The sequence below is a fragment of the Gopherus evgoodei genome, chromosome 2, assembly GCF_007399415.2.
Source record: "Gopherus evgoodei ecotype Sinaloan lineage chromosome 2, rGopEvg1_v1.p, whole genome shotgun sequence".
Lineage (NCBI taxonomy): Eukaryota > Metazoa > Chordata > Testudines > Testudinidae > Gopherus > Gopherus evgoodei.
Window position 1 is genome coordinate 298,494,714 of NC_044323.1, and position 27,437 is coordinate 298,522,150.

The 27,437-nt window shown below is 56.9% G+C and overlaps 1 protein-coding gene across 1 annotated transcript; it reads left to right on the top strand.

Moving 5' to 3' along the window:
* Positions 1-1,783: 1,783 nt before the first annotated feature.
* Positions 1,784-26,626, top strand: EPPK1 (epiplakin 1). Its single transcript, XM_030549497.1, has 3 exons — positions 1,784-2,128; positions 2,210-8,173; positions 8,411-26,626. The coding sequence occupies exons 1-3, from the start codon at positions 1,784-1,786 to the stop codon at positions 26,624-26,626; spliced, it is 24,525 nt and encodes an 8,174-aa protein (XP_030405357.1).
* The last annotated feature ends 811 nt before the right edge of the window (positions 26,627-27,437 follow it).

Below are 27,437 nucleotides of genomic sequence, written 5' to 3' on the forward strand. Positions count from 1 at the left end.
ACAGTAGGGCACCCATGCAAATATTGGGGTTCCTGAGGTTTCCTCCCACAAGTCATCACTGGATGGCAGAGGAGAGCTCGTTCAGACCCCCAGCTTAGAGACTGGACCCCCATCTCGTGGGCTGCCCGTCCCCCAGCAGGACCAGCTCCCGCTGCTTGCCCCTCGTCCACTGAGCAGCAGCTGCCAGGAGGCACAGCTGGAGCTGGTGCTGCTGGGCACAGAGGAGAGGTAGCAGGGGCTGCTGCTGGGAGAAGCTGCTTCTGCTGCCCCAGCGCTGTCCCCAGGACACTGGCCAGGACGCCAGCCTCCCAGGGATGCCCCCTTTCAAAGCTCAGCTCCGTACACAGCGCCACACTAACCCTGGGCCGGCTGCTGCTCAGCTGCAAATCCCCCAGACTCGGCACTGGCTCCTGCAAACAAGGCAGCCACTGCCCCAGGGCCAACGGGGAGAGCGCAAATGCCTAGTGCAGCGACCTGAGCCTGCAGGTACAGCTGTGATGGAGTAGGGACTATCTGTGTGGGGGATGGGAGAGCTGGGGGTGTCCTTAGGTGAGGGACAGGATCTGAGCCTGTAACCTGAGCTAGGTAGGCGGGAGGGGGGTCAGCACCTTTGCCCAGGAAGCTGGACAAAGGAAGGGGCCGGCTGGAGGGAGTTAGTTCAGTTTCAGTTTTGGGCTGGGTGGCTGGAATTCAGGGAATCCCAAGCTGGGATCCAAGCACCCTGAAAGCCCAGAAGGACTCGGTGGAGGGGTCCTGACTGTGCCTGCAAGCTCTGCTGTAACCGGTGTTCCTGTTGTCCAATAAACCTTCTGTTTTACTGGCTGGCTGAGAGTCACTGTGGGTCCCAGGAAGAGGGGTGCAGGGCCGGAATCCCCACACTCCGTGATAACAGCCCAGGCTGGAATGTCACTGAGCCGCCAGCATCCCGGCCCTGCCCTGATTCTGCACACTCATGGGAACCCGTCCCGGCCCATTCTCTCGCCTAGAACCCTCCCCCAGCCACCTCAAATCACGCAGCCTCCAGCACTCCCCGCTCCAGGGGGTTTCCAGCTGGCTTCCCCCGTGCTGCTGTACTCTCCATCCCCACCCTCCCATCAGGGAGAGAGGGTTGGAGTCTCAGCCTGAGGCTGCTGCTTGTACAGGGCAAAGGGGGTCAGTGAGCCCCTTCCCACTCATGTCTGACACCTCTGGGCCGCTCCGTGTCACTTCTCTGGCCATGCTGGTGGCTACACAGGAGCAGGGCTTGCGGAGAACGGGTGCCTCCACACAGGCAATGGCCTTGTGGTCGCACGGACACTCCCAGCAGGCTCCTCGCACGGCAGGCACATGTCAGTGCACTGGGCCAACATGTGCCATGTGAGGGTGGGGGCTCAGGGGGAAGGGGTGGCACAAGAGAAGGGCCTCGGGGAGGGGGTGTGGCCTCAGGGGAAGGGGCGGGGCTTGAGGGGAAGGGGCAGGGCTTCAGGGGGAAGGGGTGGCCCCGCCATGTTTAGAGACCTTCTGCTGCTAATCCAGCCCACGGGAGGGGACGGGGGGAGTCTTGCCTCTGGCATTTCTCACCTCACTCTCACTGTTGCCTGGATGCCCCCAGCCAAGGGGCCTGCACTGGCTTCGCTCCCTGCCTCTAGTCCAGTTCCTGGCATTGTGTCTGCGGAGATGCTTCTCTTGTCCTCATGTACCATGTCTTATGGAGCCTCTTTTCTCTTCGCAGAGACGCAGGCGCTGCCCCAGGAGGTGAGCAAGGCCCCACCGGAGCAGGGCAGAGCGCAGTAGGGCAGCCGGCATGGCGCACGAGCAGGCAGTGAATGGACATGCCACCCCCACAGCTCACCCAGAAGACATCCCAGGAGGAAGTCACTTCCATCAGGTCATGCAGCCTGGCAAGCAGGGACAGACGGGTGTGGAGCCACACAGTGTCAGAGGGCCCCAGTCAGGGACTGGGACCATTGCTGGGGTGTATGTGGAGGCTTCCAAGAAGACAATGAGTTTTTATGATGCCACCAGAGAGCACTTCCTGATGTCTGAGCCAGCACTTGCTCTTCTGGAGGCTCAGGCAGCCACAGGCTTCCTCATTGACCCAGTGGGGAACAAGCGGCTCTCCGTGGCAGAGGCTGTGAGACTCGGGCTGGTAGGCCTGGAGCTGAAAGAAAAGCTGCTGTCTGCAGAGAGAGCAGCAGCTGGCTTCACGGACCCCTACACGGATGAGAAGATCTCGCTCTATCAAGCCATCCAAAAAGAGCTGCTCGGACGGGAGCAGGGTGCCCGTCTGCTGGAGGTCCAGATCGCCACAGGGGGCCTTGTGGATCCAGCCACCAGCCACCGCGTCCCCATGGAGGTTATCTACGAACAGGAACACTTTGGTGACGAGATGAGCCAGCTTCTCTCTGACCCCAGCTCTGCTGCTGCCAGAGGGTTTCTTGACCCAAACACCAGCGAGAGGGTCACCTATCAGGAGCTTAAGAAACGGTGCATCATCGATCCGACCACAGGGCTCCTCCTCTTGCCTCTGAAAATCACCTTCCCGGGGCTGAGAGGGAGAGTGAGCAGCAGTGAGCTGCTCAGCTCCAGCATCATCGACATGGAAACGTTCAGGGCCCTCCAGGAAGGCCGGGTCTCCGTCCAGGAGGTAGCAGAGATGGACCATGTTCAGCAGTACCTGGAGGGCACAGGAAGCATTGCAGGTGTCGCTGTCCTACCTACCGGTGAGAGGAAGAGTCTGTACCAGGCACTGACAGAGCACCTCCTCATGCCAGGCACAGCACTGGCCCTCCTGCAGGCCCAGGCTGCCACCGCCTGCCTGACCGAGCCCACCAAGACCCAGAGACTCTCCGTTGATGATGCTGTCAAGGCTGGTGTGGTTGGGCCGGAGCTCTATGAGAAGCTGTCATCCGCTGAGAGAGCCGCCACTGGGTACCGAGACCCCTGCACTGGGGAGCTGCTCTCTCTGTTTCAAGCCATGAGTAAGGGGCTCGTTGCCAGGGACCAGGGGACTTACCTACTGGAGGCCCAGCTGGCCACTGGTGGCCTCATCGATCCAGTCCACAATCACCGTGTCCCAGTGGAGATGGCCTGCCAGCGGGGCTACCTTGATGAAGACATGAAACGGCTCCTCTTCCATCCCACCCATGACATCAAAGGGTTCTTCGACCCCAACACGAAGGAGACCCTGACGTACGCAGAGTTATTGGAGAGGTGCGTCACTGACCCAGACACCGGTCTCCGCCTGCTGCCACTCTTCGGAGATGATGGGGAAGGGTCTGGGGGTGTGCAGTCCTTCATTGACCACAGGACCCGAATGGCTTTGGAAAACACAACCGTACCTGTGGCCTGTGGCAAATTCAAGGGGAAGTCGGTGTCGCTCTGGAAACTCCTGTTCTCAGACTACTTCACAAGTGTGCAAAGGGCCACACTTACCCAGCAGTGCCGCACCGCGACTCTCTCCATGCAGGAACTGGCTAAAACCGTCAGCACTGCTGTTCAGCAAATGGCTTCCACTGCCAATATCACCTTTGAAGGCCTAAGGCACAAGGTGACCCCTAGCCAGCTCCTGAGTGCTGAAATCATCAACAGGGATTTGTTTGAGAAGCTGAGCCAAGGGGAGACATCAGCCAGAGAAGTTGTCGGCATGGACACAGTCAGGAATTACCTGGAAGGGACAGGCAGTATCAGTGGGCTGCTGCTGCCCGATTCCCAGGAGAAAATCAGCATCTACCAAGCAAAGAGGAAAGGCCTTCTAATGCCAGGGACGTCCCTCATCCTCCTCGAGGCACAGGCTGCCACTGGATTCATCATCGACCCAGCTGCAAACAAGAAATATTCTGTGGAGGAGGCTCTACGAGCCAACATCATCGGCCCAGATATTTACAACAAGCTGCTGGCAGCAGAGAAAGCAGTCACTGGCTACAAAGACCCCTACACCGGCAACAAGATCTCCCTCTTCCAAGCCATGAAGAGAGACCTGATAGTCAAAGACCACGGCATCCGCCTGCTGGAGGCCCAGATCGCCACCGGTGGCATCATCGACCCCATTCACAGCCACCGAATCCCTGTGGAGGTGGCTTACAAGCGGGGCTACTTCGACAAGAAGATGAACCTGATCCTCTCTGACCCCAGCGATGACACCAAGGGCTTCTTCGACCCCAACACGCACGAGAACCTCACGTACTTGCAGCTGAAGGAGAAGTGCATCACAGAGCCCTCCACCGGGCTCTGCCTCCTTCCTCTGAACAGCAAGAAGCGCCAGTTCATCGACGCCACCACCAAAGAAGCCTTCAGGAGCACCTGGCTCCTCGTGAAGTACGGGAGGTTCCGAGGAGAAAGGGTCTCTGTGTGGGACCTATTGAACTCTGAGTATTTCAGTGAGGGAAAGCGGCGGGAGATATTTAATCACTACCAGCTGCGGAAGCTCACTCTGGAGCAGATCAGACTCATGTTGGAGGAAGAGATGAAAAAATGGGCCCACATCAAATTCCCAGCCATGAGAGGCAGTGTCACGGCCTACCACCTGCTAGAAACTGGCATCATAGACAAGGCCCTGTTTGAGAGGGTGCTGGAGGGAGTCGTGAGCCCGGAGGACGTCCTGCGCATGGATTCTGTCCGTAAATACCTCTATGGCTCTGGCAGCATCGGGGGGATTGTGCTCCAGCCATCAAACCAGAGAATGAGCATCTATGAAGCCATGAAGCAGAAGATTGTGATGCCAGGGGTGGCTCTCCCACTGCTCGAGGCCCAGGCTGCTACTGGTTTCATCATTGACCCAGTGAACAACCAGAAGCTGTGCGTTAATGAAGCTGTAAAGGAAGGGGTTATCGGGCCAGAACTCCATGAGAAACTGCAGCACGCGGAAGGAGCCGTAATGGGCTATAAAGACCCTTTCACTGGGGAAAAGATCTCCCTCTTCCAAGCCATGAAGAAGGGCCTCATCACCGACAAACAGGCTATTCAGCTCATGGAAGCCCAAATTGCCACAGGAGGCATCATTGACCCCCACCATGGCCACTATGTCCCTGTGGAATTTGCCCAGAAACGAGGCTTCTTGGATGAGGACATGAGCAAAACCCTCTCTAGTGCCTCTGACAATACCAGGGTCTACTGCGTCCCCAACACCAAGGAGCCTGTGACCTACGCTCAGCTCATCGCGCGCTGCCAGAAGGACAAAAACTCTGGCCTCCACTTGCTGCCTTTGCCACAGACAGCGGTGCCTGTCCGCACAGATGAGCAGATCCAGCAGCTATTCAAGGAGACCATGGTGAAGGAGAAAGGGGTCTCCCTCTGGGAGCTGATCCACTCTGGCTACTTCACTGAGGAGCAGAGAAATGACTTTGTGGAGAAGTACCGGTCTGAGGACATGTCTATCTGGCAGCTGGTCACTCTTGTCCTGAAGCTTGTTGAGGAAATAGAGATGAAAGCCCATACCCACATCACCTTCGAAGGCCTCAGGGGCAGTGTGCCTGCAGTCTGGCTGCTCGATGCTGGCATCATTACCGAGAAGACGTTCGAGGATCTGGCTCAGGGAACACGAACAGCCAGAGAAGTAGGCAAGATGGAGAGTGTGAAGAGATACTTACAGGGTACGGGGAGCATTGCTGGGATTTTCATACAGGCCTCCAAGAAGAGGATGAGCATTTACCAAGCAATGAAAAACAATCTCCTCCTGCCAGGGACAGGGGTATTGTTGCTAGAGGCTCAAGCAGCTACAGGAGCTGTTATAGACCCAGTAACAAACCAGAAACTTGGTGTGGAGGAGGCAATCAAAGCAGGCATTGTCGGTGAGGAACTCATGGAGAAGCTGCTTCTAGCAGAGAGAGCAGTGACCGGTTACACAGACCCATACACAGGGAATTCAATCTCAGTCTGTCAAGCAATCAGGAAAGGCCTCATTCCCATGAGTGATGGTGTTCGCTTAATAGAGGCCCAACTGGCTACAGGAGGGGTCATCGATCCCATCCACCATCATCATCTTCCTCTTCCTGCTGCCTACATGCATGGCTTTTATGATGAAGAAATGAATCAGGCCCTATCCCAGCCCACTGCCAACTCCAAAGTCTTCTTTGATCCAAACACAAAGGAAAACTTGACCTACCAGCAGCTGAAAGACAGGTGTGTCCCTGATGCTGGGACAGGCCTCTGGCTACTACCTCTGTCTCAAACTGCAGCATTCTATGTGGACAAACAAACCATGGAGGTGCTGAAATCTGTGACAGTCTGTGTCGCAGTAGGACGGTTCAAAGGGCAGACAGTTTCAGTCTGGGACCTTCTCAACTCTGAGTACATCACAGACTGCAAGCAGAGAGAGCTGGTGGAACTATACAAACAGGAGAATGCTGTGGCCCTGCAAGAAATCATCACCACTGTTACCACAATCATTGAAGAAACTGAGAAGCAAGGCAAGAGGTTCACGTTCAAGGGCCTGCGGAAGCAGGTGTCTGCCAGCGACCTCTTCCAGTCTCAGCTGATAGACAAGAAAACCCTGGATGAACTCAAGCAGGGACATAAAACTGTCAAAGAAGTCACAGAGATGGACTCCGTCCGGAGATACCTGGAGGGGGGTAACTTCATAGCTGGAGTGCTAGTACAGCCAGCCAATGAGAAGATGAGCATCTACCAGGCTATGATGAGAGGAATGCTGAGGCCGGGCACCGCGCTGGTGCTGCTGGAGGCACAGGCTGCCACTGGGTTTGTTATTGACCCGGTGAAGAACAAGAGGCTGTCAGTGGAGGAGGCACTCGCTGCTGGGCTCATTGGACAACAGGTCTATGAGAAGCTGTTGTCAGCAGAGAGAGCAGTGACCGGATACACTGACCCCTGCACAAAAGGCCAAATCTCCCTCTTCGAAGCCATGAACCAGGGACTAATCCTCAAGAGCCACGGCATCCGCCTGCTGGAGGCCCAGATCGCCACCGGCGGCATCATCGACCCCGTGCACAGTCACCGCCTCCCCGTGGAGGTGGCTTACAAGCGGGGCTACTTCGACGAAGAGATGAACCAGATCCTCTCTGACCCCAGCGACGACACCAAGGGCTTCTTCGACCCCAACACGCACGAGAACCTCACCTACATGCAGCTCCTGGAGAGATGTGTGCAAGACCCTGAGACTGGGCTGTACATGCTCCAAATAGTAAAGCATGGAGGGACATACTTCTATATCGATGAGTCAATGAAACAATTTTTACGCTCAAAACCCATTAAAATGCAAGTTGGGAAGTTCAAAGGCCAAACTGTGTCCCTCTGGGACCTGCTCTGCTCTCAGTACATCTCAGAACAAAAAAGAAAAGAACTAGTGAAGCAATATAAATGTGAAACCCTGACAATAGAACAGCTCATCACAGTTATCACCACCATCATTGAGGAAATGGAACTCAGAACCCAAGCCCTTAAGGTTAAAGGACTCAGAGGACATGTGTCTGTGTCAGAGTTATTCAACGCTGAGATCATTGACAAGACAACACTGGACAATCTGCAGAAAGGAACTCTCACAGTCCATAAACTGACACAAATGGACTCTGTCAAGAGGTATCTGGAAGGAACTGGCAGCATTGCTGGAGTTCTGCTGTCAGCCAAGAAAGAGAAGATGAGCATCTACCACGCTCTAGAGAGGGGTCTCCTAACACCAGAATCAGCGCTGGTGCTGCTGGAGGCACAGGCTGCCAGCGGCTTTATCACTGACCCGCTGAAGAACGAGAAGCTGTCCGTCGATGAAGCCGTCTCCGCCGGCCTGGTGGGCCGTGAGATTCACGAGAAGCTGCTCTCTGCAGAGAGAGCAGTGACCGGATACAATGACCCCTACACGGGCAACAAGATCTCCCTCTTCCAGGCCATGAAGAGAGACCTGATAGTCAAAGACCACGGCATACACCTGCTGGAGGCCCAGATCGCCACCGGCGGCATCATCGACCCCGTGCACAGTCACCGCCTCCCCGTGGAGGTGGCTTACAAGCGGGGATATTTGGACGATGACACATTTCTTCTTCTTTCTGATCCACAACATGGCAGCAAAAGATTTATGGATCCTAACACGCAAGAAAAACTCAGTTATGCCCAGCTCCTGCAGAGATGTAGCAAAGACCCAGACACAGGACTGTGCCTGCTCCAGATAACAGAAAAGAAGGAAGATTATTTCTACATTGATGAGCAAACAAAAAATACAATGTTATTAACCATAGTTCAAGTACCGGTAGGGAAATACAAAGGACATGCTCCATCTCTGTGGGAACTCCTCTACTCTGACTATATCAGTGAGGAACAAAGGAACGAATTAGTAAAACAATACAAAAAAGACTCCACAGCTATCCTACAAAAGATCACTGATAAAATATTAACCATTATATATGAAAAAGAGAAGAGCAGAAAAGATATATGGTTCCAGGGATTAAGACAACAAATCACTGCATCAGAACTATTCAATGCACAGATAATAAACAAAGACACAATGGTGAAGCTAGAGGAAGGAAAACAGACTGCAAAAGATATAGCGAAGATGGATTCCATAAAGAGATACCTCGAAGGAACTAGCTGCATCGCCGGAGTCCTTGTGCCGTCCAAGGCGGACCCGTCCAAGACAGAGAAGATGAGCATCTACCAGGCCATGGGGAAGGGGATTCTGAGGCCGGGCACCGCGCTGGTGCTGCTGGAGGCGCAGGCTGCCAGCGGCTTTATCACTGACCCGCTGAAGAACGAAAAGCTGTCCGTCGATGAAGCCGTCTCCGCCGGCCTGGTGGGCCGTGAGATTCACGAGAAGCTGCTCTCTGCAGAGAGAGCAGTGACCGGATACACTGACCCCTACACGGGCAACAAGATCTCCCTCTTCCAGGCCATGAAGAGAGACCTGATAGTCAAAGACCACGGCATCCGCCTGCTGGAGGCCCAGATCGCCACCGGCGGCATCATCGACCCCGTGCACAGTCACCGCCTCCCCGTGGAGGTGGCTTACAAGCGGGGCTACTTCGACGAAGAGATGAACCGGATCCTCTCTGACCCCAGCGACGACACCAAGGGCTTCTTCGACCCCAACACGCACGAGAACCTCACCTACATGCAGCTCCTCAGCAGATGCGTCCCAGACCCAGACACGGGGCTCCTGATGCTTCAGCTGATGCACAAAGGCTCCGTGCTCTTCCAGCTAGATGAAAAAACACGGATCTCCTTACAGTCTGCCCCTGCCACTGTCAGCGTGGGACTCTTCCAGGGGCAGAACGTGACCGTGTGGGAGCTTCTCTTCTCCAGATACGTCCCTGACCAAAAAAGGCAGGAGCTTCTGAAGAAGTACAAAGCGGGGACGCTAACCATTCAGGAAATGACAACCATCATCACCACCCTCATCACCGAGGCCGAGCAAAAGAGCAGCAGAGAGCCCGGGCATGTGAAAAGTCCGAGCACGCAACGGGCAACGTCACAGAACGCCGAGGCTGCCCGTGCGCAGAGAGATGAAAAAGGGGAGAAGGCCTTGAAGACTACGACAGTCGACGGCCCGGGGGGCGAGTTCGAAGGGCGAAAGGTCTCTGTGTGGGATCTGCTCTTCTCCAGATACGTCCCTGAAGAGAAAAGACAAGAGCTTCTAAAGAAGTACAAAGCAGGGACGCTCACCATTCAAGAAATGATAACCGTCATCACCACCATCATCACCGAGACAGAGGAAAAGAGCGGCAAACAGCCCGGAGGCGTGGAAGGCTCCTGCCGAGAGGAGAGACCATCCGGGAGAGCTGCCAGCGCCCCTTCGCCACAGGACCAACAAGCGGAAAAGGCTCTCCGGCTCGCGACCGTCGATGTATCGGTCGGCGAGTTCCAAGGGCGAAAGGTCTCCGTGTGGGAACTTCTCTTCTCCAAATACCTCCCGGAAGAGAAAAGGCAGGAGCTCCTGGAGCAGTACCGAGCAGGGACGGTGACTCTGGAGGAGCTGGTCAGAATCCTCACCACCATGGTTGAGGAGACCGAAGAGAGAAGCAGCAAAGTGAAGTTCTCAGGCCTCAGGAGGCAGGTGACTGCCTCAGAGCTGTTCAGCTCTGACATTATTGACCAGAACACGCTGACTGAACTCACCCAGGGCACCAAGACGGTGCAGGAGATCACGGAAATGGAGTCCGTAAAGAGATACCTCGAAGGAACTAGCTGCATCGCCGGAGTCCTTGTGCCGTCCAAGGCGGACCCGTCCAAGACAGAGAAGATGAGCATCTACCAGGCCATGGGGAAGGGGATTCTGAGGCCGGGCACCGCGCTGGTGCTGCTGGAGGCGCAGGCTGCCAGCGGCTTTATCACTGACCCGCTGAAGAACGAGAAGCTGTCCGTCGATGAAGCCGTCTCCGCCGGCCTGGTGGGCCGTGAGATTCACGAGAAGCTGCTCTCTGCAGAGAGAGCAGTGACCGGATACACTGACCCCTACACGGGCAACAAGATCTCCCTCTTCCAGGCCATGAAGAGAGACCTGATAGTCAAAGACCACGGCATCCGCCTGCTGGAGGCCCAGATCGCCACCGGCGGCATCATCGACCCCGTGCACAGTCACCGCCTCCCCGTGGAGGTGGCTTACAAGCGGGGCTACTTCGACGAAGAGATGAACCGGATCCTCTCTGACCCCAGCGACGACACCAAGGGCTTCTTCGACCCCAACACGCACGAGAACCTCACCTACATGCAGCTCCTCAGCAGATGCGTCCCAGACCCAGACACGGGGCTCCTGATGCTTCAGCTGATGCACAAAGGCTCCGTGCTCTTCCAGCTAGATGAAAAAACACGGATCTCCTTACAGTCTGCCCCTGCCACCGTCAGCATGGGACTCTTCCAGGGGCAGAACGTGACCGTGTGGGAGCTTCTCTTCTCCAGATACGTCCCTGACCAAAAAAGGCAGGAGCTTCTGAAGAAGTACAAAGCGGGGACGCTAACCATTCAGGAAATGACAACCATCATCACCACCCTCATCACCGAGGCCGAGCAAAAGAGCAGCAGAGAGCCCGGGCACGTGAAAAGTCCGAGCACGCAACGGGCAACGTCACAGAACGCCGAGGCTGCCCGTGCGCAGAGAGATGAAAAAGGGGAGAAGGCCTTGAAGACTACGACAGTCGACGGCCCGGGGGGCGAGTTCGAAGGGCGAAAGGTCTCTGTGTGGGATCTGCTCTTCTCCAGATACGTCCCTGAAGAGAAAAGACAAGAGCTTCTAAAGAAGTACAAAGCAGGGACGCTCACCATTCAAGAAATGATAACCGTCATCACCACCATCATCACCGAGACAGAGGAAAAGAGCGGCAAACAGCCCGGAGGCGTGGAAGGCTCCTGCCGAGAGGAGAGACCATCCGGGAGAGCTGCCAGCGCCCCTTCGCCACAGGACCAACAAGCGGAAAAGGCTCTCCGGCTCGCGACCGTCGATGTATCGGTCGGCGAGTTCCAAGGGCGAAAGGTCTCCGTGTGGGAACTTCTCTTCTCCAAATACCTCCCGGAAGAGAAAAGGCAGGAGCTCCTGGAGCAGTACCGAGCAGGGACGGTGACTCTGGAGGAGCTGGTCAGAATCCTCACCACCATGGTTGAGGAGACCGAAGAGAGAAACAGCAAAGTGAAGTTCTCAGGCCTCAGGAGGCAGGTGACTGCCTCAGAGCTGTTCAGCTCTGACATTATTGACCAGAACACGCTGACTGAACTCACCCAGGGCACCAAGACGGTGCAGGAGATCACGGAAATGGAGTCCGTAAAGAGATACCTCGAAGGAACTAGCTGCATCGCCGGAGTCCTTGTGCCGTCCAAGGCGGACCCGTCCAAGACAGAGAAGATGAGCATCTACCAGGCCATGGGGAAGGGGATTCTGAGGCCGGGCACCGCGCTGGTGCTGCTGGAGGCGCAGGCTGCCAGCGGCTTTATCACTGACCCGCTGAAGAACGAGAAGCTGTCCGTCGATGAAGCCGTCTCCGCCGGCCTGGTGGGCCGTGAGATTCACGAGAAGCTGCTCTCTGCAGAGAGAGCAGTGACCGGATACACTGACCCCTACACGGGCAACAAGATCTCCCTCTTCCAGGCTATGAAGAGAGACCTGATAGTCAAAGACCACGGCATCCGCCTGCTGGAGGCCCAGATCGCCACCGGCGGCATCATCGACCCCGTGCACAGTCACCGCCTCCCCGTGGAGGTGGCTTACAAGCGGGGCTACTTCGACGAAGAGATGAACCGGATCCTCTCTGACCCCAGCGACGACACCAAGGGCTTCTTCGACCCCAACACGCACGAGAACCTCACCTACATGCAGCTCCTCAGCAGATGCGTCCCAGACCCAGACACGGGGCTCCTGATGCTTCAGCTGATGCACAAAGGCTCCGTGCTCTTCCAGCTAGATGAAAAAACACGGATCTCCTTACAGTCTGCCCCTGCCACCGTCAGCGTGGGACTCTTCCAGGGGCAGAACGTGACCGTGTGGGAGCTTCTCTTCTCCAGATACGTCCCTGACCAAAAAAGGCAGGAGCTTCTGAAGAAGTACAAAGCGGGGACGCTAACCATTCAGGAAATGACAACCATCATCACCACCCTCATCACCGAGGCCGAGCAAAAGAGCAGCAGAGAGCCCGGGCACGTGAAAAGTCCGAGCACGCAACGGGCAACGTCACAGAACGCCGAGGCTGCCCGTGCGCAGAGAGATGAAAAAGGGGAGAAGGCCTTGAAGACTACGACAGTCGACGGCCCGGGGGGCGAGTTCGAAGGGCGAAAGGTCTCTGTGTGGGATCTGCTCTTCTCCAGATACGTCCCTGAAGAGAAAAGACAAGAGCTTCTAAAGAAGTACAAAGCAGGGACGCTCACCATTCAAGAAATGATAACCGTCATCACCACCATCATCACCGAGACAGAGGAAAAGAGCGGCAAACAGCCCGGAGGCGTGGAAGGCTCCTGCCGAGAGGAGAGACCATCCGGGAGAGCTGCCAGCGCCCCTTCGCCACAGGACCAACAAGCGGAAAAGGCTCTCCGGCTCGCGACCGTCGATGTATCGGTCGGCGAGTTCCAAGGGCGAAAGGTCTCCGTGTGGGAACTTCTCTTCTCCAAATACCTCCCGGAAGAGAAAAGGCAGGAGCTCCTGGAGCAGTACCGAGCAGGGACGGTGACTCTGGAGGAGCTGGTCAGAATCCTCACCACCATGGTTGAGGAGACCGAAGAGAGAAGCAGCAAAGTGAAGTTCTCAGGCCTCAGGAGGCAGGTGACTGCCTCAGAGCTGTTCAGCTCTGACATTATTGACCAGAACACGCTGACTGAACTCACCCAGGGCACCAAGACGGTGCAGGAGATCACGGAAATGGAGTCCGTAAAGAGATACCTCGAAGGAACTAGCTGCATCGCCGGAGTCCTTGTGCCGTCCAAGGCGGACCCGTCCAAGACAGAGAAGATGAGCATCTACCAGGCCATGGGGAAGGGGATTCTGAGGCCGGGCACCGCGCTGGTGCTGCTGGAGGCGCAGGCTGCCAGCGGCTTTATCACTGACCCGCTGAAGAACGAGAAGCTGTCCGTCGATGAAGCCGTCTCCGCCGGCCTGGTGGGCCGTGAGATTCACGAGAAGCTGCTCTCTGCAGAGAGAGCAGTGACCGGATACACTGACCCCTACACGGGCAACAAGATCTCCCTCTTCCAGGCCATGAAGAGAGACCTGATAGTCAAAGACCACGGCATCCGCCTGCTGGAGGCCCAGATCGCCACCGGCGGCATCATCGACCCCGTGCACAGTCACCGCCTCCCCGTGGAGGTGGCTTACAAGCGGGGCTACTTCGACGAAGAGATGAACCGGATCCTCTCTGACCCCAGCGACGACACCAAGGGCTTCTTCGACCCCAACACGCACGAGAACCTCACCTACATGCAGCTCCTCAGCAGATGCGTCCCAGACCCAGACACGGGGCTCCTGATGCTTCAGCTGATGCACAAAGGCTCCGTGCTCTTCCAGCTAGATGAAAAAACACGGATCTCCTTACAGTCTGCCCCTGCCACCGTCAGCGTGGGACTCTTCCAGGGGCAGAACGTGACCGTGTGGGAGCTTCTCTTCTCCAGATACGTCCCTGACCAAAAAAGGCAGGAGCTTCTGAAGAAGTACAAAGCGGGGACGCTAACCATTCAGGAAATGACAACCATCATCACCACCCTCATCACCGAGGCCGAGCAAAAGAGCAGCAGAGAGCCCGGGCACGTGAAAAGTCCGAGCACGCAACGGGCAACGTCACAGAACGCCGAGGCTGCCCGTGCGCAGAGAGATGAAAAAGGGGAGAAGGCCTTGAAGACTACGACAGTCGACGGCCCGGGGGGCGAGTTCGAAGGGCGAAAGGTCTCTGTGTGGGATCTGCTCTTCTCCAGATACGTCCCTGAAGAGAAAAGACAAGAGCTTCTAAAGAAGTACAAAGCAGGGACGCTCACCATTCAAGAAATGATAACCGTCATCACCACCATCATCACCGAGACAGAGGAAAAGAGCGGCAAACAGCCCGGAGGCGTGGAAGGCTCCTGCCGAGAGGAGAGACCATCCGGGAGAGCTGCCAGCGCCCCTTCGCCACAGGACCAACAAGCGGAAAAGGCTCTCCGGCTCGCGACCGTCGATGTATCGGTCGGCGAGTTCCAAGGGCGAAAGGTCTCCGTGTGGGAACTTCTCTTCTCCAAATACCTCCCGGAAGAGAAAAGGCAGGAGCTCCTGGAGCAGTACCGAGCAGGGACGGTGACTCTGGAGGAGCTGGTCAGAATCCTCACCACCATGGTTGAGGAGACCGAAGAGAGAAGCAGCAAAGTGAAGTTCTCAGGCCTCAGGAGGCAGGTGACTGCCTCAGAGCTGTTCAGCTCTGACATTATTGACCAGAACACGCTGACTGAACTCACCCAGGGCACCAAGACGGTGCAGGAGATCACGGAAATGGAGTCCGTAAAGAGATACCTCGAAGGAACTAGCTGCATCGCCGGAGTCCTTGTGCCGTCCAAGGCGGACCCGTCCAAGACAGAGAAGATGAGCATCTACCAGGCCATGGGGAAGGGGATTCTGAGGCCGGGCACCGCGCTGGTGCTGCTGGAGGCGCAGGCTGCCAGCGGCTTTATCACTGACCCGCTGAAGAACGAGAAGCTGTCCGTCGATGAAGCCGTCTCCGCCGGCCTGGTGGGCCGTGAGATTCACGAGAAGCTGCTCTCTGCAGAGAGAGCAGTGACCGGATACACTGACCCCTACACGGGCAACAAGATCTCCCTCTTCCAGGCCATGAAGAGAGACCTGATAGTCAAAGACCACGGCATCCGCCTGCTGGAGGCCCAGATCGCCACCGGCGGCATCATCGACCCCGTGCACAGTCACCGCCTCCCCGTGGAGGTGGCTTACAAGCGGGGCTACTTCGACGAAGAGATGAACCGGATCCTCTCTGACCCCAGCGACGACACCAAGGGCTTCTTCGACCCCAACACGCACGAGAACCTCACCTACATGCAGCTCCTCAGCAGATGCGTCCCAGACCCAGACACGGGGCTCCTGATGCTTCAGCTGATGCACAAAGGCTCCGTGCTCTTCCAGCTAGATGAAAAAACACGGATCTCCTTACAGTCTGCCCCTGCCACCGTCAGCGTGGGACTCTTCCAGGGGCAGAACGTGACCGTGTGGGAGCTTCTCTTCTCCAGATACGTCCCTGACCAAAAAAGGCAGGAGCTTCTGAAGAAGTACAAAGCGGGGACGCTAACCATTCAGGAAATGACAACCATCATCACCACCCTCATCACCGAGGCCGAGCAAAAGAGCAGCAGAGAGCCCGGGCACGTGAAAAGTCCGAGCACGCAACGGGCAACGTCACAGAACGCCGAGGCTGCCCGTGCGCAGAGAGATGAAAAAGGGGAGAAGGCCTTGAAGACTACGACAGTCGACGGCCCGGGGGGCGAGTTCGAAGGGCGAAAGGTCTCTGTGTGGGATCTGCTCTTCTCCAGATACGTCCCTGAAGAGAAAAGACAAGAGCTTCTAAAGAAGTACAAAGCAGGGACGCTCACCATTCAAGAAATGATAACCGTCATCACCACCATCATCACCGAGACAGAGGAAAAGAGCGGCAAACAGCCCGGAGGCGTGGAAGGCTCCTGCCGAGAGGAGAGACCATCCGGGAGAGCTGCCAGCGCCCCTTCGCCACAGGACCAACAAGCGGAAAAGGCTCTCCGGCTCGCGACCGTCGATGTATCGGTCGGCGAGTTCCAAGGGCGAAAGGTCTCCGTGTGGGAACTTCTCTTCTCCAAATACCTCCCGGAAGAGAAAAGGCAGGAGCTCCTGGAGCAGTACCGAGCAGGGACGGTGACTCTGGAGGAGCTGGTCAGAATCCTCACCACCATGGTTGAGGAGACCGAAGAGAGAAGCAGCAAAGTGAAGTTCTCAGGCCTCAGGAGGCAGGTGACTGCCTCAGAGCTGTTCAGCTCTGACATTATTGACCAGAACACGCTGACTGAACTCACCCAGGGCACCAAGACGGTGCAGGAGATCACGGAAATGGAGTCCGTAAAGAGATACCTCGAAGGAACTAGCTGCATCGCCGGAGTCCTTGTGCCGTCCAAGGCGGACCCGTCCAAGACAGAGAAGATGAGCATCTACCAGGCCATGGGGAAGGGGATTCTGAGGCCGGGCACCGCGCTGGTGCTGCTGGAGGCGCAGGCTGCCAGCGGCTTTATCACTGACCCGCTGAAGAACGAGAAGCTGTCCGTCGATGAAGCCGTCTCCGCCGGCCTGGTGGGCCGTGAGATTCACGAGAAGCTGCTCTCTGCAGAGAGAGCAGTGACCGGATACACTGACCCCTACACGGGCAACAAGATCTCCCTCTTCCAGGCCATGAAGAGAGACCTGATAGTCAAAGACCACGGCATCCGCCTGCTGGAGGCCCAGATCGCCACCGGCGGCATCATCGACCCCGTGCACAGTCACCGCCTCCCCGTGGAGGTGGCTTACAAGCGGGGCTACTTCGACGAAGAGATGAACCGGATCCTCTCTGACCCCAGCGACGACACCAAGGGCTTCTTCGACCCCAACACGCACGAGAACCTCACCTACATGCAGCTCCTCAGCAGATGCGTCCCAGACCCAGACACGGGGCTCCTGATGCTTCAGCTGATGCACAAAGGCTCCGTGCTCTTCCAGCTAGATGAAAAAACACGGATCTCCTTACAGTCTGCCCCTGCCACCGTCAGCGTGGGACTCTTCCAGGGGCAGAACGTGACCGTGTGGGAGCTTCTCTTCTCCAGATACGTCCCTGACCAAAAAAGGCAGGAGCTTCTGAAGAAGTACAAAGCGGGGACGCTAACCATTCAGGAAATGACAACCATCATCACCACCCTCATCACCGAGGCCGAGCAAAAGAGCAGCAGAGAGCCCGGGCACGTGAAAAGTCCGAGCACGCAACGGGCAACGTCACAGAACGCCGAGGCTGCCCGTGCGCAGAGAGATGAAAAAGGGGAGAAGGCCTTGAAGACTATGACAGTCGACGGCCCGGGGGGCGAGTTCGAAGGGCGAAAGGTCTCTGTGTGGGATCTGCTCTTCTCCAGATACGTCCCTGAAGAGAAAAGACAAGAGCTTCTAAAGAAGTACAAAGCAGGGACGCTCACCATTCAAGAAATGATAACCGTCATCACCACCATCATCACCGAGACAGAGGAAAAGAGCGGCAAACAGCCCGGAGGCGTGGAAGGCTCCTGCCGAGAGGAGAGACCATCCGGGAGAGCTGCCAGCGCCCCTTCGCCACAGGACCAACAAGCGGAAAAGGCTCTCCGGCTCGCGACCGTCGATGTATCGGTCGGCGAGTTCCAAGGGCGAAAGGTCTCCGTGTGGGAACTTCTCTTCTCCAAATACCTCCCGGAAGAGAAAAGGCAGGAGCTCCTGGAGCAGTACCGAGCAGGGACGGTGACTCTGGAGGAGCTGGTCAGAATCCTCACCACCATGGTTGAGGAGACCGAAGAGAGAAGCAGCAAAGTGAAGTTCTCAGGCCTCAGGAGGCAGGTGACTGCCTCAGAGCTGTTCAGCTCTGACATTATTGACCAGAACACGCTGACTGAACTCACCCAGGGCACCAAGACGGTGCAGGAGATCACGGAAATGGAGTCCGTAAAGAGATACCTCGAAGGAACTAGCTGCATCGCCGGAGTCCTTGTGCCGTCCAAGGCGGACCCGTCCAAGACAGAGAAGATGAGCATCTACCAGGCCATGGGGAAGGGGATTCTGAGGCCGGGCACCGCGCTGGTGCTGCTGGAGGCGCAGGCTGCCAGCGGCTTTATCACTGACCCGCTGAAGAACGAGAAGCTGTCCGTCGATGAAGCCGTCTCCGCCGGCCTGGTGGGCCGTGAGATTCACGAGAAGCTGCTCTCTGCAGAGAGAGCAGTGACCGGATACACTGACCCCTACACGGGCAACAAGATCTCCCTCTTCCAGGCTATGAAGAGAGACCTGATAGTCAAAGACCACGGCATCCGCCTGCTGGAGGCCCAGATCGCCACCGGCGGCATCATCGACCCCGTGCACAGTCACCGCCTCCCCGTGGAGGTGGCTTACAAGCGGGGCTACTTCGACGAAGAGATGAACCGGATCCTCTCTGACCCCAGCGACGACACCAAGGGCTTCTTCGACCCCAACACGCACGAGAACCTCACCTACATGCAGCTCCTCAGCAGATGCGTCCCAGACCCAGACACGGGGCTCCTGATGCTTCAGCTGATGCACAAAGGCTCCATGCTCTTCCAGCTAGATGAAAAAACACGGATCTCCTTACAGTCTGCCCCTGCCACCGTCAGCGTGGGACTCTTCCAGGGGCAGAACGTGACCGTGTGGGAGCTTCTCTTCTCCAGATACGTCCCTGACCAAAAAAGGCAGGAGCTTCTGAAGAAGTACAAAGCGGGGACGCTAACCATTCAGGAAATGACAACCATCATCACCACCCTCATCACCGAGGCCGAGCAAAAGAGCAGCAGAGAGCCCGGGCACGTGAAAAGTCCGAGCACGCAACGGGCAACGTCACAGAACGCCGAGGCTGCCCGTGCGCAGAGAGATGAAAAAGGGGAGAAGGCCTTGAAGACTACGACAGTCGACGGCCCGGGGGGCGAGTTCGAAGGGCGAAAGGTCTCTGTGTGGGATCTGCTCTTCTCCAGATACGTCCCTGAAGAGAAAAGACAAGAGCTTCTAAAGAAGTACAAAGCAGGGACGCTCACCATTCAAGAAATGATAACCGTCATCACCACCATCATCACCGAGACAGAGGAAAAGAGCGGCAAACAGCCCGGAGGCGTGGAAGGCTCCTGCCGAGAGGAGAGACCATCCGGGAGAGCTGCCAGCGCCCCTTCGCCACAGGACCAACAAGCGGAAAAGGCTCTCCGGCTCGCGACCGTCGATGTATCGGTCGGCGAGTTCCAAGGGCGAAAGGTCTCCGTGTGGGAACTTCTCTTCTCCAAATACCTCCCGGAAGAGAAAAGGCAGGAGCTCCTGGAGCAGTACCGAGCAGGGACGGTGACTCTGGAGGAGCTGGTCAGAATCCTCACCACCATGGTTGAGGAGACCGAAGAGAGAAGCAGCAAAGTGAAGTTCTCAGGCCTCAGGAGGCAGGTGACTGCCTCAGAGCTGTTCAGCTCTGACATTATTGACCAGAACACGCTGACTGAACTCACCCAGGGCACCAAGACGGTGCAGGAGATCACGGAAATGGAGTCCGTAAAGAGATACCTCGAAGGAACTAGCTGCATCGCCGGAGTCCTTGTGCCGTCCAAGGCGGACCCGTCCAAGACAGAGAAGATGAGCATCTACCAGGCCATGGGGAAGGGGATTCTGAGGCCGGGCACCGCGCTGGTGCTGCTGGAGGCGCAGGCTGCCAGCGGCTTTATCACTGACCCGCTGAAGAACGAGAAGCTGTCCGTCGATGAAGCCGTCTCCGCCGGCCTGGTGGGCCGTGAGATTCACGAGAAGCTGCTCTCTGCAGAGAGAGCAGTGACCGGATACACTGACCCCTACACGGGCAACAAGATCTCCCTCTTCCAGGCCATGAAGAGAGACCTGATAGTCAAAGACCACGGCATCCGCCTGCTGGAGGCCCAGATCGCCACCGGCGGCATCATCGACCCCGTGCACAGTCACCGCCTCCCCGTGGAGGTGGCTTACAAGCGGGGCTACTTCGACGAAGAGATGAACCGGATCCTCTCTGACCCCAGCGACGACACCAAGGGCTTCTTCGACCCCAACACGCACGAGAACCTCACCTACATGCAGCTCCTCAGCAGATGCGTCCCAGACCCAGACACGGGGCTCCTGATGCTTCAGCTGATGCACAAAGGCTCCGTGCTCTTCCAGCTAGATGAAAAAACACGGATCTCCTTACAGTCTGCCCCTGCCACCGTCAGCGTGGGACTCTTCCAGGGGCAGAACGTGACCGTGTGGGAGCTTCTCTTCTCCAGATACGTCCCTGACCAAAAAAGGCAGGAGCTTCTGAAGAAGTACAAAGCGGGGACGCTAACCATTCAGGAAATGACAACCATCATCACCACCCTCATCACCGAGGCCGAGCAAAAGAGCAGCAGAGAGCCCGGGCACGTGAAAAGTCCGAGCACGCAACGGGCAACGTCACAGAACGCCGAGGCTGCCCGTGCGCAGAGAGATGAAAAAGGGGAGAAGGCCTTGAAGACTACGACAGTCGACGGCCCGGGGGGCGAGTTCGAAGGGCGAAAGGTCTCTGTGTGGGATCTGCTCTTCTCCAGATACGTCCCTGAAGAGAAAAGACAAGAGCTTCTAAAGAAGTACAAAGCAGGGACGCTCACCATTCAAGAAATGATAACCGTCATCACCACCATCATCACCGAGACAGAGGAAAAGAGCGGCAAACAGCCCGGAGGCGTGGAAGGCTCCTGCCGAGAGGAGAGACCATCCGGGAGAGCTGCCAGCGCCCCTTCGCCACAGGACCAACAAGCGGAAAAGGCTCTCCGGCTCGCGACCGTCGATGTATCGGTCGGCGAGTTCCAAGGGCGAAAGGTCTCCGTGTGGGAACTTCTCTTCTCCAAATACCTCCCGGAAGAGAAAAGGCAGGAGCTCCTGGAGCAGTACCGAGCAGGGACGGTGACTCTGGAGGAGCTGGTCAGAATCCTCACCACCATGGTTGAGGAGACCGAAGAGAGAAGCAGCAAAGTGAAGTTCTCAGGCCTCAGGAGGCAGGTGACTGCCTCAGAGCTGTTCAGCTCTGACATTATTGACCAGAACACGCTGACTGAACTCACCCAGGGCACCAAGACGGTGCAGGAGATCACGGAAATGGAGTCCGTAAAGAGATACCTCGAAGGAACTAGCTGCATCGCCGGAGTCCTTGTGCCGTCCAAGGCGGACCCGTCCAAGACAGAGAAGATGAGCATCTACCAGGCCATGGGGAAGGGGATTCTGAGGCCGGGCACCGCGCTGGTGCTGCTGGAGGCGCAGGCTGCCAGCGGCTTTATCACTGACCCGCTGAAGAACGAGAAGCTGTCCGTCGATGAAGCCGTCTCCGCCGGCCTGGTGGGCCGTGAGATTCACGAGAAGCTGCTCTCTGCAGAGAGAGCAGTGACCGGATACACTGACCCCTACACGGGCAACAAGATCTCCCTCTTCCAGGCCATGAAGAGAGACCTGATAGTCAAAGACCACGGCATCCGCCTGCTGGAGGCCCAGATCGCCACCGGCGGCATCATCGACCCCGTGCACAGTCACCGCCTCCCCGTGGAGGTGGCTTACAAGCGGGGCTACTTCGACGAAGAGATGAACCGGATCCTCTCTGACCCCAGCGACGACACCAAGGGCTTCTTCGACCCCAACACGCACGAGAACCTCACCTACATGCAGCTCCTCAGCAGATGCATCCCAGACCCAGACACGGGGCTCCTGATGCTTCAGCTGATGCACAAAGGCTCCGTGCTCTTCCAGCTAGATGAAAAAACACGGATCTCCTTACAGTCTGCCCCTGCCACCGTCAGCGTGGGACTCTTCCAGGGGCAGAACGTGACCGTGTGGGAGCTTCTCTTCTCCAGATACGTCCCTGACCAAAAAAGGCAGGAGCTTCTGAAGAAGTACAAAGCGGGGACGCTAACCATTCAGGAAATGACAACCATCATCACCACCCTCATCACCGAGGCCGAGCAAAAGAGCAGCAGAGAGCCCGGGCACGTGAAAAGTCCGAGCACGCAACGGGCAACGTCACAGAACGCCGAGGCTGCCCGTGCGCAGAGAGATGAAAAAGGGGAGAAGGCCTTGAAGACTACGACAGTCGACGGCCCGGGGGGCGAGTTCGAAGGGCGAAAGGTCTCTGTGTGGGATCTGCTCTTCTCCAGATACGTCCCTGAAGAGAAAAGACAAGAGCTTCTAAAGAAGTACAAAGCAGGGACGCTCACCATTCAAGAAATGATAACCGTCATCACCACCATCATCACCGAGACAGAGGAAAAGAGCGGCAAACAGCCCGGAGGCGTGGAAGGCTCCTGCCGAGAGGAGAGACCATCCGGGAGAGCTGCCAGCGCCCCTTCGCCACAGGACCAACAAGCGGAAAAGGCTCTCCGGCTCGCGACCGTCGATGTATCGGTCGGCGAGTTCCAAGGGCGAAAGGTCTCCGTGTGGGAACTTCTCTTCTCCAAATACCTCCCGGAAGAGAAAAGGCAGGAGCTCCTGGAGCAGTACCGAGCAGGGACGGTGACTCTGGAGGAGCTGGTCAGAATCCTCACCACCATGGTTGAGGAGACCGAAGAGAGAAGCAGCAAAGTGAAGTTCTCAGGCCTCAGGAGGCAGGTGACTGCCTCAGAGCTGTTCAGCTCTGACATTATTGACCAGAACACGCTGACTGAACTCACCCAGGGCACCAAGACGGTGCAGGAGATCACGGAAATGGAGTCCGTAAAGAGATACCTCGAAGGAACTAGCTGCATCGCCGGAGTCCTTGTGCCGTCCAAGGCGGACCCGTCCAAGACAGAGAAGATGAGCATCTACCAGGCCATGGGGAAGGGGATTCTGAGGCCGGGCACCGCGCTGGTGCTGCTGGAGGCGCAGGCTGCCAGCGGCTTTATCACTGACCCGCTGAAGAACGAGAAGCTGTCCGTCGATGAAGCCGTCTCCGCCGGCCTGGTGGGCCGTGAGATTCACGAGAAGCTGCTCTCTGCAGAGAGAGCAGTGACCGGATACACTGACCCCTACACGGGCAACAAGATCTCCCTCTTCCAGGCCATGAAGAGAGACCTGATAGTCAAAGACCACGGCATCCGCCTGCTGGAGGCCCAGATCGCCACCGGCGGCATCATCGACCCCGTGCACAGTCACCGCCTCCCCGTGGAGGTGGCTTACAAGCGGGGCTACTTCGACGAAGAGATGAACCGGATCCTCTCTGACCCCAGCGACGACACCAAGGGCTTCTTCGACCCCAACACGCACGAGAACCTCACCTACATGCAGCTCCTCAGCAGATGCGTCCCAGACCCAGACACGGGGCTCCTGATGCTTCAGCTGATGCACAAAGGCTCCGTGCTCTTCCAGCTAGATGAAAAAACACGGATCTCCTTACAGTCTGCCCCTGCCACCGTCAGCGTGGGACTCTTCCAGGGGCAGAACGTGACCGTGTGGGAGCTTCTCTTCTCCAGATACGTCCCTGACCAAAAAAGGCAGGAGCTTCTGAAGAAGTACAAAGCGGGGACGCTAACCATTCAGGAAATGACAACCATCATCACCACCCTCATCACCGAGGCCGAGCAAAAGAGCAGCAGAGAGCCCGGGCACGTGAAAAGTCCGAGCACGCAACGGGCAACGTCACAGAACGCCGAGGCTGCCCGTGCGCAGAGAGATGAAAAAGGGGAGAAGGCCTTGAAGACTACGACAGTCGACGGCCCGGGGGGCGAGTTCGAAGGGCGAAAGGTCTCTGTGTGGGATCTGCTCTTCTCCAGATACGTCCCTGAAGAGAAAAGACAAGAGCTTCTAAAGAAGTACAAAGCAGGGACGCTCACCATTCAAGAAATGATAACCGTCATCACCACCATCATCACCGAGACAGAGGAAAAGAGCGGCAAACAGCCCGGAGGCGTGGAAGGCTCCTGCCGAGAGGAGAGACCATCCGGGAGAGCTGCCAGCGCCCCTTCGCCACAGGACCAACAAGCGGAAAAGGCTCTCCGGCTCGCGACCGTCGATGTATCGGTCGGCGAGTTCCAAGGGCGAAAGGTCTCCGTGTGGGAACTTCTCTTCTCCAAATACCTCCCGGAAGAGAAAAGGCAGGAGCTCCTGGAGCAGTACCGAGCAGGGACGGTGACTCTGGAGGAGCTGGTCAGAATCCTCACCACCATGGTTGAGGAGACCGAAGAGAGAAGCAGCAAAGTGAAGTTCTCAGGCCTCAGGAGGCAGGTGACTGCCTCAGAGCTGTTCAGCTCTGACATTATTGACCAGAACATGCTGACTGAACTCACCCAGGGCACCAAGACGGTGCAGGAGATCACGGAAATGGAGTCCGTAAAGAGATACCTCGAAGGAACTAGCTGCATCGCCGGAGTCCTTGTGCCGTCCAAGGCGGACCCGTCCAAGACAGAGAAGATGAGCATCTACCAGGCCATGGGGAAGGGGATTCTGAGGCCGGGCACCGCGCTGGTGCTGCTGGAGGCGCAGGCTGCCAGCGGCTTTATCACTGACCCGCTGAAGAACGAGAAGCTGTCCGTCGATGAAGCCGTCTCCGCCGGCCTGGTGGGCCGTGAGATTCACGAGAAGCTGCTCTCTGCAGAGAGAGCAGTGACCGGATACACTGACCCCTACACGGGCAACAAGATCTCCCTCTTCCAGGCCATGAAGAGAGACCTGATAGTCAAAGACCACGGCATCCGCCTGCTGGAGGCCCAGATCGCCACCGGCGGCATCATCGACCCCGTGCACAGTCACCGCCTCCCCGTGGAGGTGGCTTACAAGCGGGGCTACTTCGACGAAGAGATGAACCGGATCCTCTCTGACCCCAGCGACGACACCAAGGGCTTCTTCGACCCCAACACGCACGAGAACCTCACCTACATGCAGCTCCTCAGCAGATGCGTCCCAGACCCAGACACGGGGCTCCTGATGCTTCAGCTGATGCACAAAGGCTCCGTGCTCTTCCAGCTAGATGAAAAAACACGGATCTCCTTACAGTCTGCCCCTGCCACCGTCAGCGTGGGACTCTTCCAGGGGCAGAACGTGACCGTGTGGGAGCTTCTCTTCTCCAGATACGTCCCTGACCAAAAAAGGCAGGAGCTTCTGAAGAAGTACAAAGCGGGGACGCTAACCATTCAGGAAATGACAACCATCATCACCACCCTCATCACCGAGGCCGAGCAAAAGAGCAGCAGAGAGCCCGGGCACGTGAAAAGTCCGAGCACGCAACGGGCAACGTCACAGAACGCCGAGGCTGCCCGTGCGCAGAGAGATGAAAAAGGGGAGAAGGCCTTGAAGACTACGACAGTCGACGGCCCGGGGGGCGAGTTCGAAGGGCGAAAGGTCTCTGTGTGGGATCTGCTCTTCTCCAGATACGTCCCTGAAGAGAAAAGACAAGAGCTTCTAAAGAAGTACAAAGCAGGGACGCTCACCATTCAAGAAATGATAACCGTCATCACCACCATCATCACCGAGACAGAGGAAAAGAGCGGCAAACAGCCCGGAGGCGTGGAAGGCTCCTGCCGAGAGGAGAGACCATCCGGGAGAGCTGCCAGCGCCCCTTCGCCACAGGACCAACAAGCGGAAAAGGCTCTCCGGCTCGCGACCGTCGATGTATCGGTCGGCGAGTTCCAAGGGCGAAAGGTCTCCGTGTGGGAACTTCTCTTCTCCAAATACCTCCCGGAAGAGAAAAGGCAGGAGCTCCTGGAGCAGTACCGAGCAGGGACGGTGACTCTGGAGGAGCTGGTCAGAATCCTCACCACCATGGTTGAGGAGACCGAAGAGAGAAGCAGCAAAGTGAAGTTCTCAGGCCTCAGGAGGCAGGTGACTGCCTCAGAGCTGTTCAGCTCTGACATTATTGACCAGAACACGCTGACTGAACTCACCCAGGGCACCAAGACGGTGCAGGAGATCACGGAAATGGAGTCCGTAAAGAGATACCTCGAAGGAACTAGCTGCATCGCCGGAGTCCTTGTGCCGTCCAAGGCGGACCCGTCCAAGACAGAGAAGATGAGCATCTACCAGGCCATGGGGAAGGGGATTCTGAGGCCGGGCACCGCGCTGGTGCTGCTGGAGGCGCAGGCTGCCAGCGGCTTTATCACTGACCCGCTGAAGAACGAGAAGCTGTCCGTCGATGAAGCCGTCTCCGCCGGCCTGGTGGGCCGTGAGATTCACGAGAAGCTGCTCTCTGCAGAGAGAGCAGTGACCGGATACACTGACCCCTACACGGGCAACAAGATCTCCCTCTTCCAGGCCATGAAGAGAGACCTGATAGTCAAAGACCACGGCATCCGCCTGCTGGAGGCCCAGATCGCCACCGGCGGCATCATCGACCCCGTGCACAGTCACCGCCTCCCCGTGGAGGTGGCTTACAAGCGGGGCTACTTCGACGAAGAGATGAACCGGATCCTCTCTGACCCCAGCGACGACACCAAGGGCTTCTTCGACCCCAACACGCACGAGAACCTCACCTACATGCAGCTCCTCAGCAGATGTGTCCGAGATCCGGGTACAGGGCTCTGTTTGCTGAAGGTGGCGATGGACTAATTATATTTCAATTTATCACTCTGATCCCAGTTTCGTTTTGTTTTGCAAATAGCACTTTTCACCCGTTTGTCTCCTCTCATTCTCTCTCTGTGAGCACTGGAATTCTGTCCCTCTGATAGTGTGGTGAAGTTCCCAGTATGCTTTGCAGGGCAAAAGTCTTAGTGATTCTTCTCTTTATTATCACCCTCTTTTACCCAAGTCTGTCCCCTAGCTGCGTGCTGTGGAATATCATGTTATTTGTCTCCCAGGTTGTCCGGGATATTGGGTCCCTGATTTGTACAGTGCTCTGGGTCATGCGGGAATCGTACAGAATAACTTTAGGTCATCTCAGGGTAACGTTCAATCCCTGTGATGCTCCTGGACCAAACAACGCATTGTCACTGCTGTGGGAAGGAAAAGCGCTCAGCGTACGCTAGGGTAAGGGAGGAAGTGGCTGGGTCTTCTCTTTACAGTTTCTGCTCAGGATCGTTGTAGAACCGGAACTCCAAAGTTTATGCAGGTGAGAGTTGAGGTGTAGGAGCTGAGCCATGGGTGGGCTAGCCCTGGACTGGAGTAGCTGGGGGAGACTGTGGATCTGCATTCAGCAGTAGCAGCAGAGCTGGGTGGAAGCCAGAACTGGAAGACCATGGGGACTTGGGGGGAATGTGGTGCATTTTCAGAGTTGAGCGGCAGAGTGGTGCACAGCATTGGCCTGAACTAGTCTAGTCGATTAGATTTAGTTTCTCCAGGTGTAATCCTCTGTGAGCAATCCAATCCTATGTGAGTCTGTAGCTAGAATATTGTGTCCCTCCCGTTACAAGCACTAGACTCA